The sequence below is a fragment of the Copadichromis virginalis genome, linkage group LG22 (genome assembly GCF_057382275.1).
Source record: "Copadichromis virginalis isolate Kocher_CV1m ecotype Utaka linkage group LG22, C_Virginalis_male_GT1.1, whole genome shotgun sequence".
Lineage (NCBI taxonomy): Eukaryota > Metazoa > Chordata > Actinopteri > Cichliformes > Cichlidae > Copadichromis > Copadichromis virginalis.
This window is the reverse complement of record NC_140638.1, coordinates 28,520,314-28,534,925: the sequence shown is the minus strand read 5'-3', so window position 1 is coordinate 28,534,925 and position 14,612 is coordinate 28,520,314. Positions and strand designations below refer to the sequence as shown.

The 14,612-nt window shown below is 39.4% G+C and overlaps 1 protein-coding gene across 6 annotated transcripts in view; it reads right to left on the bottom strand.

The window, feature by feature from the left end:
* trappc9 (trafficking protein particle complex subunit 9) overlaps positions 1–14,612 on the bottom strand; it is a 235,097-nt gene that overhangs the window by 164,776 nt on the left and 55,709 nt on the right. For all 6 annotated transcript variants that reach the window (XM_085445318.1, XM_085445320.1, XM_085445323.1 and 3 more), the window contains 3 exons: positions 12,526–12,652; positions 12,212–12,344; positions 9,645–9,808 (listed from right to left, as the gene is read on the bottom strand). In XM_085445318.1, coding sequence (XP_085301444.1) covers positions 9,645–9,808; positions 12,212–12,344; positions 12,526–12,652 — 424 coding nt within the window. The remainder of the gene's footprint in view (positions 1–9,644; positions 9,809–12,211; positions 12,345–12,525; positions 12,653–14,612) is intronic.

Below are 14,612 nucleotides of genomic sequence, written 5' to 3'. Positions count from 1 at the left end.
CCTTTTTATAAGGTGATCGCCTCTAACATAGACAGCAGCAGAATGATGTAATGATCTGTTTACAATAGTTATCAAAAAGGGTCCCGGCACTCCAAGAGAACAAGGTAAAATAAAGATGCTCAAAAAATGTTTTGATGCTTCAAGAGTCATTTCTGTTTATGACAAGTTTATGTTTAAAGTGAGCGCTTGTTGACTTTCTTGAAGACATTCTCTGCATTATGATATCCATTGTTCCTGCTTTAGTCTCCAGACCATGTTTAGGAATCGCAGAGGAGATTTTCTGTTCCAGAGCCTAAGGTTTGTAAATCTGGGGGTAAACCCATTTGTTTTAATCGGCTGATGGGGGGAAAAACAAAAGTTTTTTTGAAAACTGTTGCGTAACTACAGAAACTGTAGCTGAAGCTTTCTGAAAGCCTAGATAACAAAATATATAAAACAAAACAGTATTTTGGTATAAAAGAAGATGGGGTAAGGCTGCAGTGTCAGTTATACACACTGCAAAAAGCATCATCTCTTCACTGCATCGCAGAAAAAAAAGAAGAAAGCCAATTTGGACTCTGCCCCTCTCTTCTACATTGTCTGTCACCCGAGCGTCCTTGTTTGCACTTTTTTGGATTCTTAAAATTACTCAATGATAACATGTACAGTAAATGAAATGTGCAAGTTTTTTGCTGAACTATCTGTACGTAAAGTCTTTCTCTGAGAAAGCAGCATGTGTTGCATCATCTCTTCTTTTTACAATCCACACAGTAAGTGTTTGGGAACTGAGAGGATCAAAAGTTGTAGTTTTAACAGCCAAAATTTTCCCAGTTTAGGAAAGAATTTCAGCTTCTGAAGGGTTCAGGGACCAGACCAGCAGCATCTATGCTAGTATATTACTTCTATGTGGTTTCTGAGTGTCTTGCACATATAAGCAAGGCCTCCCCCTGCCTGGATGTCAGGATAAGCTATCCCCAAATCTGTATATTCTATTTTTCACAGCAACAGGACCTTCACAGAAGCTAGATTTTGGACTTTGTGGTGATACCAAAGAGGATGCTAAAGAAACATATTTTTCATACCTCTTTTCCAGCTTTTTCTCAGCAAACATTCTCACAGCTTATTACTCTTACTTTTTCTGCAACATATGCATCGGGGCAATCTGGAGTTCTGCACGTTGCTTAAGGATCCCTGACTAGAAGACTAAAGGGTTAAACCACTTACAGTGACTGGGGAAGAAGGGAGACCAGTTCCCTGTCCTTTACAGTCCATCGTCACATTAAATTTGTATGCAGAGATTTCTCAGGATTCTACCATCTGAGATTTTACACACTGCACATTTAAAAACAAGGATGCAAATAAATTACATGTGAAAACATCTGAGTTGACTGCTAAACTGTTAAATAATACAAGTTGAAGTGTACAATTCCTCATTATTAAATAGTGGGACATTAGTAGAAATCTTACCCAACCAGACTAAAAATACATAGTCGCTAAAATGTGGTCATTTCTTCTAGGGCTTGCCTTATTTAAGCCACACTACTTGAAGCTGCAGGGGTTTCACAAGTGACAGCAACAAAGAAGATGAAGTTACACAGAAAAGAAGTGGATGATCAACTGCACTGCAATCCAATTAGGGGGTAAGGTTGTATCATGCAGCCCACCAGGCTGTTCTTCCTCTGAGGCAGCATGTTTGTTTTGGCCTAACAGTCATTTTCTGACTAGAAAGCTTTAACAAAAGGCTTCATCAAATAACAGCGGGAGCTTGTTATTCAATATATGAATTCTCTCTACTCCAATACATGAAAATCATCTACATCTAGAATAAAATTTGAACAACTACCTACAAGTACAGCATTCCAAATGTAACATTACCCGCAAATATAAACTCAACATCTTAATTCAGAGCTTCTGTCCCTACAATCTACACAAATGTGCCACTTGAGTTAATTATTACACCTTAAGATGACCAAGTGTACCTTTTTTGGCTATAGATAGATAGATGTATATATCTACTAATTTTTACGCAACTTATTCAAGATTTAAAGATGCAATATGAGGCGAGAATTTAAATTTCACAAAATATTTAAAAAATAAAATTTGATAATTCGTTTTTAAAGCCTTCCCGTTTCCTTATTTGTTTGGGTTAAATGAGAAGCACATAAGTAATGCAGGAATCAGCACTGCCTAAGTTGGCTGCATTTGCAGGTTCAGATGTAAAAACAGATACAGCTTTGAGCCGTTTTTAACACTAGAGCAGTGCTATTGAAACACCAGTCCATTTTACAAGTGTATGTATAACTCGTAATAAAAATATATAAAATCCTTGATCTCAAGTTTGGACCTTTTTTAAAGGCTAAATTTGTAACGTAATGTACTTTATTTTCTAAGAATGTAGGAATACATTATTTATCAAGGCATCTACTGTATGTTCCAAAACAGATTAGATTCAGTGACTCTGACAAACTTGAGACACAAAGACGACATCTCTTTGTTGCTCTGCTCAAATCCTCTTGTTGCTTAGTGCACAGTTTCTTTTCCTTTCAGTGTCTGTGGTTGATTGACCGCAGCTGACAGGCTGCTTGTCAGCGTGACCTCCTGCCTATGGCACAATGCTGATGCATCTGGTTTATACAAGAGTTCACGGCTGTACAAAAACAGTATTCGGTATTTTATTATTACTCCAAAGATGAATGAGCATAGCAAATGTTTAATTTCACTTGGACTTTAGACAGTCTCAACTCACTCTTAGCCACGATAGGCTTCAGAAAACACTCGTTCAAACAAAAGATGAAACTTATCTGAGCAAACAGAAGTTTATTACAATTTGACCAAAGCAGATCAAATGAATTCATGCATTTGAGTCATTTTTGTACCACCTCTCTCCCTTCTCAGCTATTGCAGCTCTAAGAACAACCAATACAATACTATAATACTGTGTAGATTGGTAGAAAGAAAATCCATAAAAACTCAATAGTGCTTCTAGACTCAGTAGTACTCACTTCAAATGCACCAACTACCACAGACCTAAAGCAGAACACTGGAAAAATATCCAAATTAAACTACTACTACTGTAAAAATGTTTCCTGTTTGTAACTTCTATTCAAAAATTGTTCCTAGTAACAGTGCATCCTGAGTGCATTATTCAATAAGACCATTTAAACCGTTTCAACAGGCAGTATCATCACAGACAGCCTTGAGGAGCAAAGCAAAACTAAATTGAATTTTTTTTTTAAAAGATGTCCTGTGACACACTACAGACGGAAGCCGATCTGACATTAAAATGGCCTTCAAAGGTCTCACAGCTCAGATGTGATACTTTATTGGTTACAGGGTTTCTTTCTTTGTACTGTAACAAAGCCTGCAACACTGCACCCATGGAAATAGGAATGCAATCTGGATTGTGGTCATTGTGTCACAATTAGATCAAAGAATGAGAGGGCTTCATGCAATTATGATGTATATTACCTGGAACTTGTTGCGTACAGTAGATGTTACAAAGCAGAAATAAAACATACAAAAGTTAGCTGGAAAGTTAGCATGAAAGAAATGTCTAACCAGGAGAAGTCAAACAACAATGTAATATTATGTGCACCTAGGAACTCCACTGTTCTACTGGGTCAGAATGCCTTTGGCGATCTGAAGGTGTGATGGGGCATATTATTAGTTTTCCCAGTTTAGGTTTTTGTGATTAGTTTCTCATTTAGTTGGATTTCATGTTTGGTTAACGTTGTGTTTTTGGCCCGAATAAAAGGCACACTTTTTGTTAAAATCAAGTTCCATTTCCATGTTTCGTTTGTCTGCATTTGGGTCCACTGCTGTCTACTCCACGGAGCATGATGGCTTGAGGTGTGTGGAAGTTTGCCCAACCAGTATGTTGGTATTTTGTGGACTTGGAGAATGTGCTGGAATGCATCCAAAATACTTGGTTCACATTTCTCAAAACAAGTTAAACTCATTCCTGAAGGGTGTTGGACTTCACCAGTTCTTTATCATCTGTTCAAGTGTTGCTCAAGTGTTCGAGCCACGTGGAGATCGTCAAGTACGGTGGTCTCAGGATTTTGTCTCTGCTTCTTGCAGATGACGTGGTTCTGTTAGTCTACCAAGCCATCACCTACGGCTTGCACTGGAGTGGTTGGCAGCAGAATAACAAGCAGCTGTGGTGAAAAATCTTCAAGTTTGAGACCCAGTTCAAGACTAAAGTAGAGGCAGTTCAGGCATCAGACGATGATGCCTCCTGGGCGCCCCATAGGTGAGGCGTATCTAACAGTCTTAGCCCGTGGGACCAGAGCAGACCCAGGACATGCTGAAGAGATGTCCGTGAGGTCGCTTAGGAATGCCTCAGTGTCCACCGAGAAGAGGTGGAGATAACTGCAGAGAGGGAGGTCTGGGCATCTCTGGTTAGACTGCTGCCCCTGTGACCTGGACCACGGTAGGCAGCGGAAATTGGATGGTAGCTTGCCTTTTAATGTACAGAGTGTGAGTGCATTAGCAACTCAGATTGAGATTTGATGCACAGCCCTATTTCAAGCGTTAAGAGTAATGTGTTGACCACAGCCAGTATTAAACAAAGCGACCATATCTGTGAATTAAAGTGACCATATCTTTAATGCATTTAAAAAGGATGCCTAGAAAGAAACTTTTATTTCCAGATGGTAACAAAAAAAGCCCTGCTTTCATGTGCATTTTCATGCATTTGATGGTTCACTGATATTGACTCTAAAAATTGGGGATACTGATGTGTCAGAAAGATTTATAAGTCCTATTGTTGAGAATCAGAGAATAAAACAGGAAAAGAAAAAAAAGAAGACAGGAAAAAGGCACTTGTGACTAATGATGACCTAAAAGCACTAAATAAGTTATACCATAACTACACTTTCAGGGGGGCTCAATGGATAAGTGCTACTGTTGTTGGTCTGACTACGAATACTGGTCCTTAGCAGACAAAAATTTAAAGGAAAAGAAAAAGAGAATCAGTTTGAATCAGAGGAATAAGAAGAACTGAAACTGGAGAAGATAAGCATTCAAAGAAGAGGAAGGACTTGAAAGGGCTGGATAAAGATAAAACAGCAAAGACTTAAAAACAAAAGAAGAACAGAAGATTTCTTTCACAAGGAATTTGAACAACAAAGGAGGAGAAGAGAAGAGCTTTCTGCTGTATCTTCTTTGGACAATTAAGAAGTTTAAGTACTTAAAACAAAAACCTTTTTTATAGTTGGACCTTTTTCACATAAGGTCTTAAACACTGTAGCTCTGAAGAATTGTATAAGATAATAACACTCAGCATATTAAAAAAAAAAAAGACTGGTTGTCGGATTTAATGATACTGCTCAAATCCTTGGGTAGAGTAATGATATTTCATCTGTGTCTTTGATATTATTGAGGCACTGGATGTTTCAAATTTGGACCCAGAATATTTATCACTTCTTCATCCAACTCTGAAAATAACATTCCCTGGGAGGCAACGCTATATTTGCAGCATAAAACAAACAAAACGGTACCACAGTTTTATTTCAAAGAGAATGCTTTGTTAACTAGAGAGACTACGTTGTTCCTTGGAGTCCAGCCAGCAGGGAGCTTGGATGTGTGAGATGCAACAAGCTTCTAAGAGGTAGACATCAGTGGATTACTGTGTTCAAATCTTGTAAGTCTTGTACCATTTACCATTGACCAGCAAATTACTATCTATCTTAAATCAAAAACTGGGCAGCGCTTTTATATAGAAGGCAAGAGTAAAGCGCAGCACCTCTCTCATCCTGCTGTCGCTGAGTTATAAATTCTACATCAGGACTGGACACCAAAGGCTTGTGCCATCTCTACACAATAGAGTCTTCAACATATGTGAAAGACCAAGAAAAGTCAGACTAGACTGACCGCATGAGTGTTAACCCTTGGGCAGAGGAGGCATGGAGCCTGTCATCACAGAATTTTGAAGCCATTTCAGAAAAGTCAGATCAGTTTCAGATAAAAGGAAACTGCTCCCAGCTTCTCCTCCTTCACTCATCGCTGCGTGATTAAACTCCCACTGATACCACAGGGAGTCAGAGTGTTTTATAAAAATAAAAAAAAAGCTTCAAGAAATCTTTCCTTCATTTTAAATGTCTGTATTTCTGAGGCTAAACTGAGGATATACAAAGGTATTTTCTTGGCAGGATCTACTTTAGTATGTGGGGAAGAAAGGTGTTTTTGTCAGAATTAACAAGTGAAAATGTCAACAGACTTCTGTCTGCATCTGAAAAAAGAAAAATGTAAAATTGAATTTACATAGCGACACAGGAGAGAGTAATAGAAGCAATATTTTAAAAGCTATGATAAGTTTTGCTCTTGGTAGTGTTGAATAATTTAGGGTACTCGTTATAAATTAAAATAGTTTACAGCAAGAATAACTGGAGTAGCATTTTACCAGTGGAGACAGCTCCGAGTAAAGAAATCAATAATGATTTTAAATATGGTCAAGTGACACTGGTTTCTCATAAACTGGAATGCTTCCAGCTATTAATGCTAATGCAGTGGTTCAGTGTCAGAAAACGAAGCACTTGGAAATAACCCACAATAACCGGCGTCATTATTTTTACGTTTTGTCCAATAAAAATTTGCCAGTATTTAGACTTAATGGCAGTTACTTTACAATAATATGTGATAAGCATTTCACTACGTACCAAGGTGTTTTCTAAACCAATGTGCCACATTTAGAATCACCAGTTAACAAAAAAAGCCTGCCTTTGTATTGTGGGAGGACGCACCAAAGCCACAGAAAGGACCCAGCCAACCCGCGGACCTGAACAGTGGTAGCCACTGCACCACCAAATTCTCAGGACACACACTGGCTTTCATGTTTTGTTTACTACAGAGAAAACTTTCCGAACACTGTCACCTGGAGATGGAATTTTGAGTCAGATTTTGAACTTGTATAGCTTAGAACAAACACGCACACACAGTATATATATATATACACATTACCAGTCAAAAGTTTGGACCTTCTCATTTAATGTTTTTTCTTTATTTTTGCTACTTTCTACATTGTAGCTATATACTGAAGACATCGGATAACATAAAGCAAAATCTCTGGAATTATGTAGCAAAGAAAAAATTGGATGAATAACTCTAAATATGTCTTGCATTTTAGATTCCTCAAAGTAGCCACCCTTTGCTTTGTGCAATTTATTGCTTTCTAAATGGGTTTGGGACCATCAGGTGTGTTGTGCAGAAGTCAGGTTGATACACAGCTGGCAGCCCTATTTAACAACTGTTAGAATTCATATTATGGCAAAAACCAATCCGCTAAGTAAAGAGAAACGACTTTAAGCACTGAAAGTCAAGGAAATCTCACATTAACGGCACCTCGGATCAGAACCCAAATAGATGCCACACAGAGTTCCAGTTCAGACACATCTCTACATCAACTGTTCAGGAGACTGCGTGCATGGTCCCCGCCGTGCATGGAGGAGGTGATCAACAAGTGCTCAACATCTGTGGGAACTCCAAGACTGTTGGAAAACCATTTCAGGTGACTACCTCATGAAGCTCATTAAGAGAATACCAATAGTGTGCAACAAAGGAAATCTCAAAGGGGGGCTATTTTGAAGAATCTAAAATACTAAACATGTTTTGATTTATTTTCACATTTTGTTTACTACAGGTTTTTCCAACTTTAACAGCTAGCATATATTCTTTCTTGCTGAAAGAATAACAAAAATCACTGATGACTCGCTTTTAAATGAGAGCAGGTACACGGCTTCTGCACAAAGACGTAAACACAAAGCGCAGACCCGCAGATCAGAATCAGTGAGATGTCGCCTTTCTCACCCGACGGCACGGACACGGTCGGGGCTGAAAGCCGACAGCTCGCTGATTCTGATGTTTCGGCGGGTCCGCACTTTGTGTTCACACCCTTTTTGCGCTGATTCTAAATCTGTTAGTTTTATCTCTCTCCAAACAATATTGACCGAACGAGCAGCAAACGAAGATCCAAACTACGCTTCACATAAACATCGTCATGGACTCCCTCTGACTTTTGCTGTTTTGCTTTCACCAATTAAATCACACTTCATGCACAGCTCTCTCTCTCTCTCTCTCTGTACTTCAAGAACAGTTTCCCGTCTATCCCCGAAATCTGTTTTCTGCATTATTCGCTTGCTTGTTACGCACAAGACTACAGTTATTTACAGCGCTGTCGGCCGATGTTTTTTTTTTTTTTTCCTTTTACTTACTTCCGAAAAGAAAACCTAACTTCTGCCGTTCAATACTGAACAAATTTAAACTTTTTAAAATTGTACAAAATGCAAAACGCTTAGTCGTGTCTCTGATAAAACCGCTGTAACTTCAGAGGTAATGTTCATAAGTTGATTAATGGTTTTCTTTCGTTTGTGATCTACTGCAGAATATTTTTGTAAAACCCCAGGCCAGGAAAATCACCTTCATGTTTTTCTGTGTTTTATCTTCAGCTACTTTGACACAAAAGCATCTGCTGTGACGCTCACACCTTTGATAAAGTCTGGAAAGTGTCAGCTTCCTTTTTATAGATACAAAAATATGTAAATGTATTGATCTGAATTATAATATTTCTGACTGTCTGAGGCAAAATTTCCCAGATTCAAATCGAATTGAATCGAATCGAATCGTGGATCGAATCGATTCTAGAAATCAGTGACGATACCCAGACCTACTAACGAGACAAAGGAAGCAAAACCAGACAGATTAACATAAGACATGGAGCTTCAAAGTAAAACAGGAAACATAACACAGAGACACAGACTTGACATGGGGATACAGCAGACATGGGAGACAGCAACTATGGATCACAGACAGAAAACCAGAAGACAAACAAACAAAACCCACACAGAGAACCTACAATTAAAATAATCCAATAACCCGTAAGACAAAGAAATCTAGAATATAAAGAAACAAACAAAATCAAAGAACCAAAAACACGAAACACTGGGTCGACGACCCAGGCACCTTAACAGGTGACTTACTAAAGCAAAAGCTTGACAATGTTAAAGCAAAGCTGCTTAAAGGACACCCATTGTAGAGTTAATGACAGCTGGTTCCACTCTGATTTAAACAAAAAAGTAACAGCAGGAGACTTTACATTTGCAGCTGCACAGATACTAAAATATACCATCGACAGTTAAGTAAAATAAAAGTTACTTCAACACTGTGCAAACTGGAGTAAATGCCAGACAACTTTGTTTTTCAAAAGAATAAATAAATTGCCTCCTTTTTCCACACATTAAAGGAGAACAAAAGCCAGCGAGTGACAGAGAAACAGAGTGAGGGGGACTGCAGAGATCAGACGGCCTGAGCAGGTGTTGAACAAAGAGACAGAACACAGACTGGAAAGCCACAAGAGCATGAAAGGTCCCCATGCACATACAACAAGGTAGCGACCCCTGCAGCACTGTGGACAAGCAGGCTGCAGGAGGCTGGAGCAAAAACTAAGTGGACAGTAAAGTCCATCAAAGCCTATTGCAACTACAACACAGATAAGACACTCAATGCACTCTGATTGTTTTAGCACATTTTTTTTCAATCCACATTTTCTTCTGCAATCCTACTGTGTTTTGAACTTTCACAATTTCGGTTGTAAATCTAAATCGAGAGCTAGAAAATTGAACAAAAAGGTATAATAAACAGACTTGGCTCATCTTGCTGAGGGTGCTTACCTTTGGTGCTGACAATCTTAGAAGTGAGCTCCAAAGTCTCTATGTCCTCAGATCCAATGTTCTCTAAGGTGATGGTCAACTGCTGCGTCTCTCCGTTGAACAGCTGGACAGACACGGAGCTAGACAGCTCTTCTTTGGACATGGGGTGAGGTGTGTAGGCTGACCTGTAGGTAGGTTCAGAGAAACACATGGCCATTATAACTAATCACAGATTAGGTGAATAGCCTTGAAATACAATCATATATGCATCATGTGGTATGTAGAAGTCTTGAGCCACCCCCCCATTTTATTCAAAAGAGAGTTTAAGGTGCTGCTTCTCAGGATAGATGAAGGTGTGTGTGTCTCCTCATATATTATGTTAGCCTAGCAGCTAGCCACGACATAGATAATTATTTCAACCTGTCCTATTTCACTAAGCTTTCAAACACTGCTGCTATTTAGCTTTACATCTTAATTTACAACCAAAATTAAAGCAGTGCTCTATCTTGCTGGAAATGGTATATGATCTTTAGATGTCAAATTAACTAGCTAACTTACAGCCAACATCTGACCTTTCTAAACCTCATAAATCTTCATTTTCATGGAAGCCTGAACTTTAAACTTTATTGTAGCATGTCTGAGAACAACCACACCGATCATTTTATTGAAGCTGTAAGATTAACTTGGAGCCTTTTCAGTGATGCTTCAGCATTCATTTGCACTGAATGAGCATCCATCCATTCTCTTCTGCGTATCCAATTCAGGGTCACGGGGGGGGGGGGGGGGGGGGGGGGGGCTGGAGCCTATTCCAGCTGCCTTAGGGCAGGAGGGGTACACCCTGGCTAACACAGGGACAGACAACTATTTGCAGTCGCATTCATACCTGTGGGCAATTTAGAATTATCACCTAACCCCACTAAATACATGTCTGTAGTGGGAGGAGGCCAAAGTACCTGGGGAGAACATGCAAACCCCACACAGAAAGACCCTGAGGCCAGATGGTGGGAACTGAACTCAGGACCGTCTTGCAGGCAACAACACTAACCCGCTCCTGCCACATTTGGACTCAGAAATATTATTTTTAATGACATGGGGCATGCCAGCAAAAGATTCAGTCTCCAAACTAGAATTTCAATGTTCTAAAATATTAAAACTACAAATTTTGAGTTAATGTTTAGAATTCAAATGGTATAAATGTGAAAAGTGGAGCCTTAGATACTGCCGTTTAGTGCTGTAGGCAAAAAAAGTCTGTGAGGCACCCTGTAGAGACTCTCAGAGCTTTGAAGTCAAAACTCAAGGTCTACCTGTGCATCCTGTGAGAACACCACACACTAGAGCCAAATATTACACTTCTGTTCGAGTAGACACACGAACTATATTCCAGCATTAGAGAATAAAAAGATTTTCCACATCAAAAGCTGATGAGTGCTGTACTTACACAGGCATGACCTAAATAGTGAATTTTAAAGCAGCTTTCCTGTCAGAATGATTTACAAAAGTCCAGACGGCGTGCATTACCTGCTATTTACTGGTAGAAATCTTACCACATGACTTCTACTTTCATTTCTCAAATAACACACAATCTTGGGCTATAATGTGGTTCATGACCTGGGTTTAAAATAAGCTTTACACTGTTGATTTCTTTGAAGTGTTTCTGTTCTCACCACAGGATCCCAATATGCTTGCTATGATATAACTTTGGTTTGTAATTGGTATGACCTTAAGACCACTCAGCCACAAAGCGATCCCTTTTTCATAGCTATACTTGAACACAAACATTTCATGAAATAAACACAAATACTAACACAGGCAACTTTTACATAATGGTGTAAACCTGAAACCTGCACATGCACTCGAGGGCAAACTGCATCACGTTGGCCAAAAACACACTACTCAAAATGTTAACTTTTCTTACTTTTGGGCGTAAAAACTATGAGTAGAGAGGAGTCCGTGAGTTGTACAACAGTCGCACATTTGTCATTGTTTTGGCTCTGTACCTCAGCACAATGGATGTGCAATGAAACAATGACCATAAAGCTAAAGTGCTGACTTTAAGCTTTAAAGGTGTTTGAGGGTGTTCACATCAATCATGGGTGAACAAAGCAAGACTCTTTGCCCTTCCTATGTTTTTATGGGAAAATGTTCTTGTCTGTTGACGCAGTCTAACACTTCAATTTACTTTACTAAAGATAAAAATGAGGCCAAAAGGCCAACGCTAGTAGAGAGAAACCATAAAGCATAACATGATTTTCAGAGGTTAAATAATTTACCAAGTAGTTATGAAATACTTTAGCCTTTTGCTGTGGGCATCAAAATGTTGTATTAAATATATGTAACCCAGTCTAGCTAATTTGGCTGCCAGCTAATGTAATTAGTGTTGAAGTGTTATCTTTGTTAAACAGGTGTTGTGAACCACATATAAACCTTTCGTCACCCAATTTGGCAAAGCAAGGCTTACCCAGTGTTTACCCCTGGCCTACTGAGACCTGTGACATTATCAGCATAGCAACACAGTCAGATCTTTTCTACACTGACTGTTAGTGAACAATTAGTGTCATAGCAAAGACAGCGTGCAGAGAGTTCCTGACCGTGGCAGTGACGTCTGGAGCTGGAGGCGAGGAAGAGCGGGAATGACCTCCACTAAACAGCCGCTAGTCTTCACACCAGGCAGGCCATCCAGCAGGCAATCACTGGTTACACCAAACACTGACGTGTGGTAACCTGGGTTCAAATAGAAAATAGAATCTTTAGTGGATGAAATTACTGGAGTGGAATGGTGAACCACTGACCTTTAAAAAGGAGTCTGACTCAAAAGTGTGTGCAAAAACATAAGCTAATCTTTCCAGCTAATTATTATGTGCAACAATCCAAGTAATGAAAAAATCTTTTCAGCCACACTGACCGTTGACAGTAATGTTCCCGGCTGTACGTGGGACGCCAACCAGAGTAACAGGGTACAGGCCAGACTCGGCAGGCAGAGACAGCGCTGCAGGCAGAGATTCAAATTCTACTCCAGAGGTCAGCAAACCCTGAATGCAACACACAAAAGGAGTAGGAATGACCAAGATGTAATGCAGAAATCACAATCGGCAAAAGCTACTGTGCCAAAACCAAGGAAAACTGACTGCAAAACCAGTCTCTCATCTTTTGGCCCAACACGGTTCCTCATTTGTTTTCCTTTTGAAAAAGCAGAGTGAGTTGCCGCAGATCAATTTTCCAACACCAATTCCGTGTGAAGTATCTCTCAAAACATTTCAAATGATCCATCATCTTAATCTATCCACGATGTCCTGAAGATTAAATTTCTGGCGGAATGAGATGGCCATTTCCATGGAAGAAAATCATTCTCTGCGGGAAATGACCATTTGAGCCATGTATGCCTGAGAGGTGAATGAAAATAAGTCCTACTGATGACAACACAGAAGGAAGGGGGATCAAAAAGGTTTCAAATTCAGCTGGCCAAATCCAGATATTATAGAGAGCAGCAGATTCTGTTCAAGTGTTTTTTATGCATTACAAAATCTTGCACTGGCCGTCCAAAGGGTAACTTTGAACCGTTAAATCAAAGTGTCTGAACTAAATTGAAATCAACTGTAAGATGTTGGTGATGTGAAGAATAGCTCAGATAATATTTCTGGTTTATTACACCTACAGCTAAGCCATAGATATCAAAATGATTATTTTGAAGTGTGACAGGTCAAAAAATAAATTATGATAAATTGCTGAAGGTAACGTTAACATTAAGACCTTATAAAAGGTGAAAATCTTGTAGAAATTAATTGGATCTTATATGTGAAAGAAAGAAATTGAAAAGTCCCAAAAAAAACATTAAAAAAACAGACATTGAAAACAGACATTAAAAAAATTGAAAATCTCTCTCGCAAAACATCTCACTACTTTTAAAATTAGATCAATTCTGTCTCAGAATGATGCTGAGAAACCACTTCATGAATTCATCACTTCCGAACTGGTCCATTGTAATTCATTATGAGGCTGTTCTAAATCTCTCCACTCACTACAGTGGGAGTACCATCAAGGACTAGGAAGAGAGACCATATTTTCCCCACATTAGCTTCTCTCCACTGACCCAATTAAATCCAAAACTGAGTTTAAAATCCTTCTCCTCACATTCAAAGTCTTCAAAAACATCAGGCTCAATCAAATCTTAAAGACTTTTTAAGTATAGTATTCATATTGTCCAAAAACGCATATCACTTTCAGGCTGCAGGCTTACTTCTGGGTCCTAGAGGACAAGAAAGAAACAGTGGTGAACCAGTGACAGGGTCATGGGCAGGCAAGCCTCGCTGATGCACAGCGAAGGCTGATTGACCTCAGTGGTCCAATCTAACTGATGAGCTGCTGTAGCTGAAACTGCTGAAAAAGTTTGTTGACTCTGATAGAAAGGAGTCAGAATACACAGAGCATCAGAGTTTGTTGCACAGCTGCAGACCGGTCAGGGTGCCCATGCTGATCTCCATCCACCACCCAAACTGCCACGTACCATCTACCCAAGTATCGTTGCAGACCATTCACACCCTTTCATGGAAACTGATGACAGTGGTGTGTTTTTAGCAGGATAATGCGCCCTACCACAAAACAAAAACTGTTCATAAATCATCTGAGGAGCACAACAATGGGTTTTAGGCGTTGATCTCCAAATTCTCTGTGTCTCATTCCAATCCAGAATCTGTGGGATGTGCTGGACAAACAAGTCTGCTGCATGGTGCCCCCATCTCATAACTTGCAGGACTTAAAGGATCTAAAGTTAATATCTTGGTGTCAGATACCACATTACACCTTCAGCACTGCTTCAGGAGTCTAGCAGAGTCCTCAACAGGTCAGGGCTGTTTAGGCAGCAAAAAAGGGACCGATACAATATTAGTCAGGTTGTCATAATATTATACCTGATCAGTGTATATGCTGCAGCATATCATTAGTGTTTCGTTCTGTCTCCTTATGCTATCGTTGGTTGTTTTCTCTTTCCCCAAA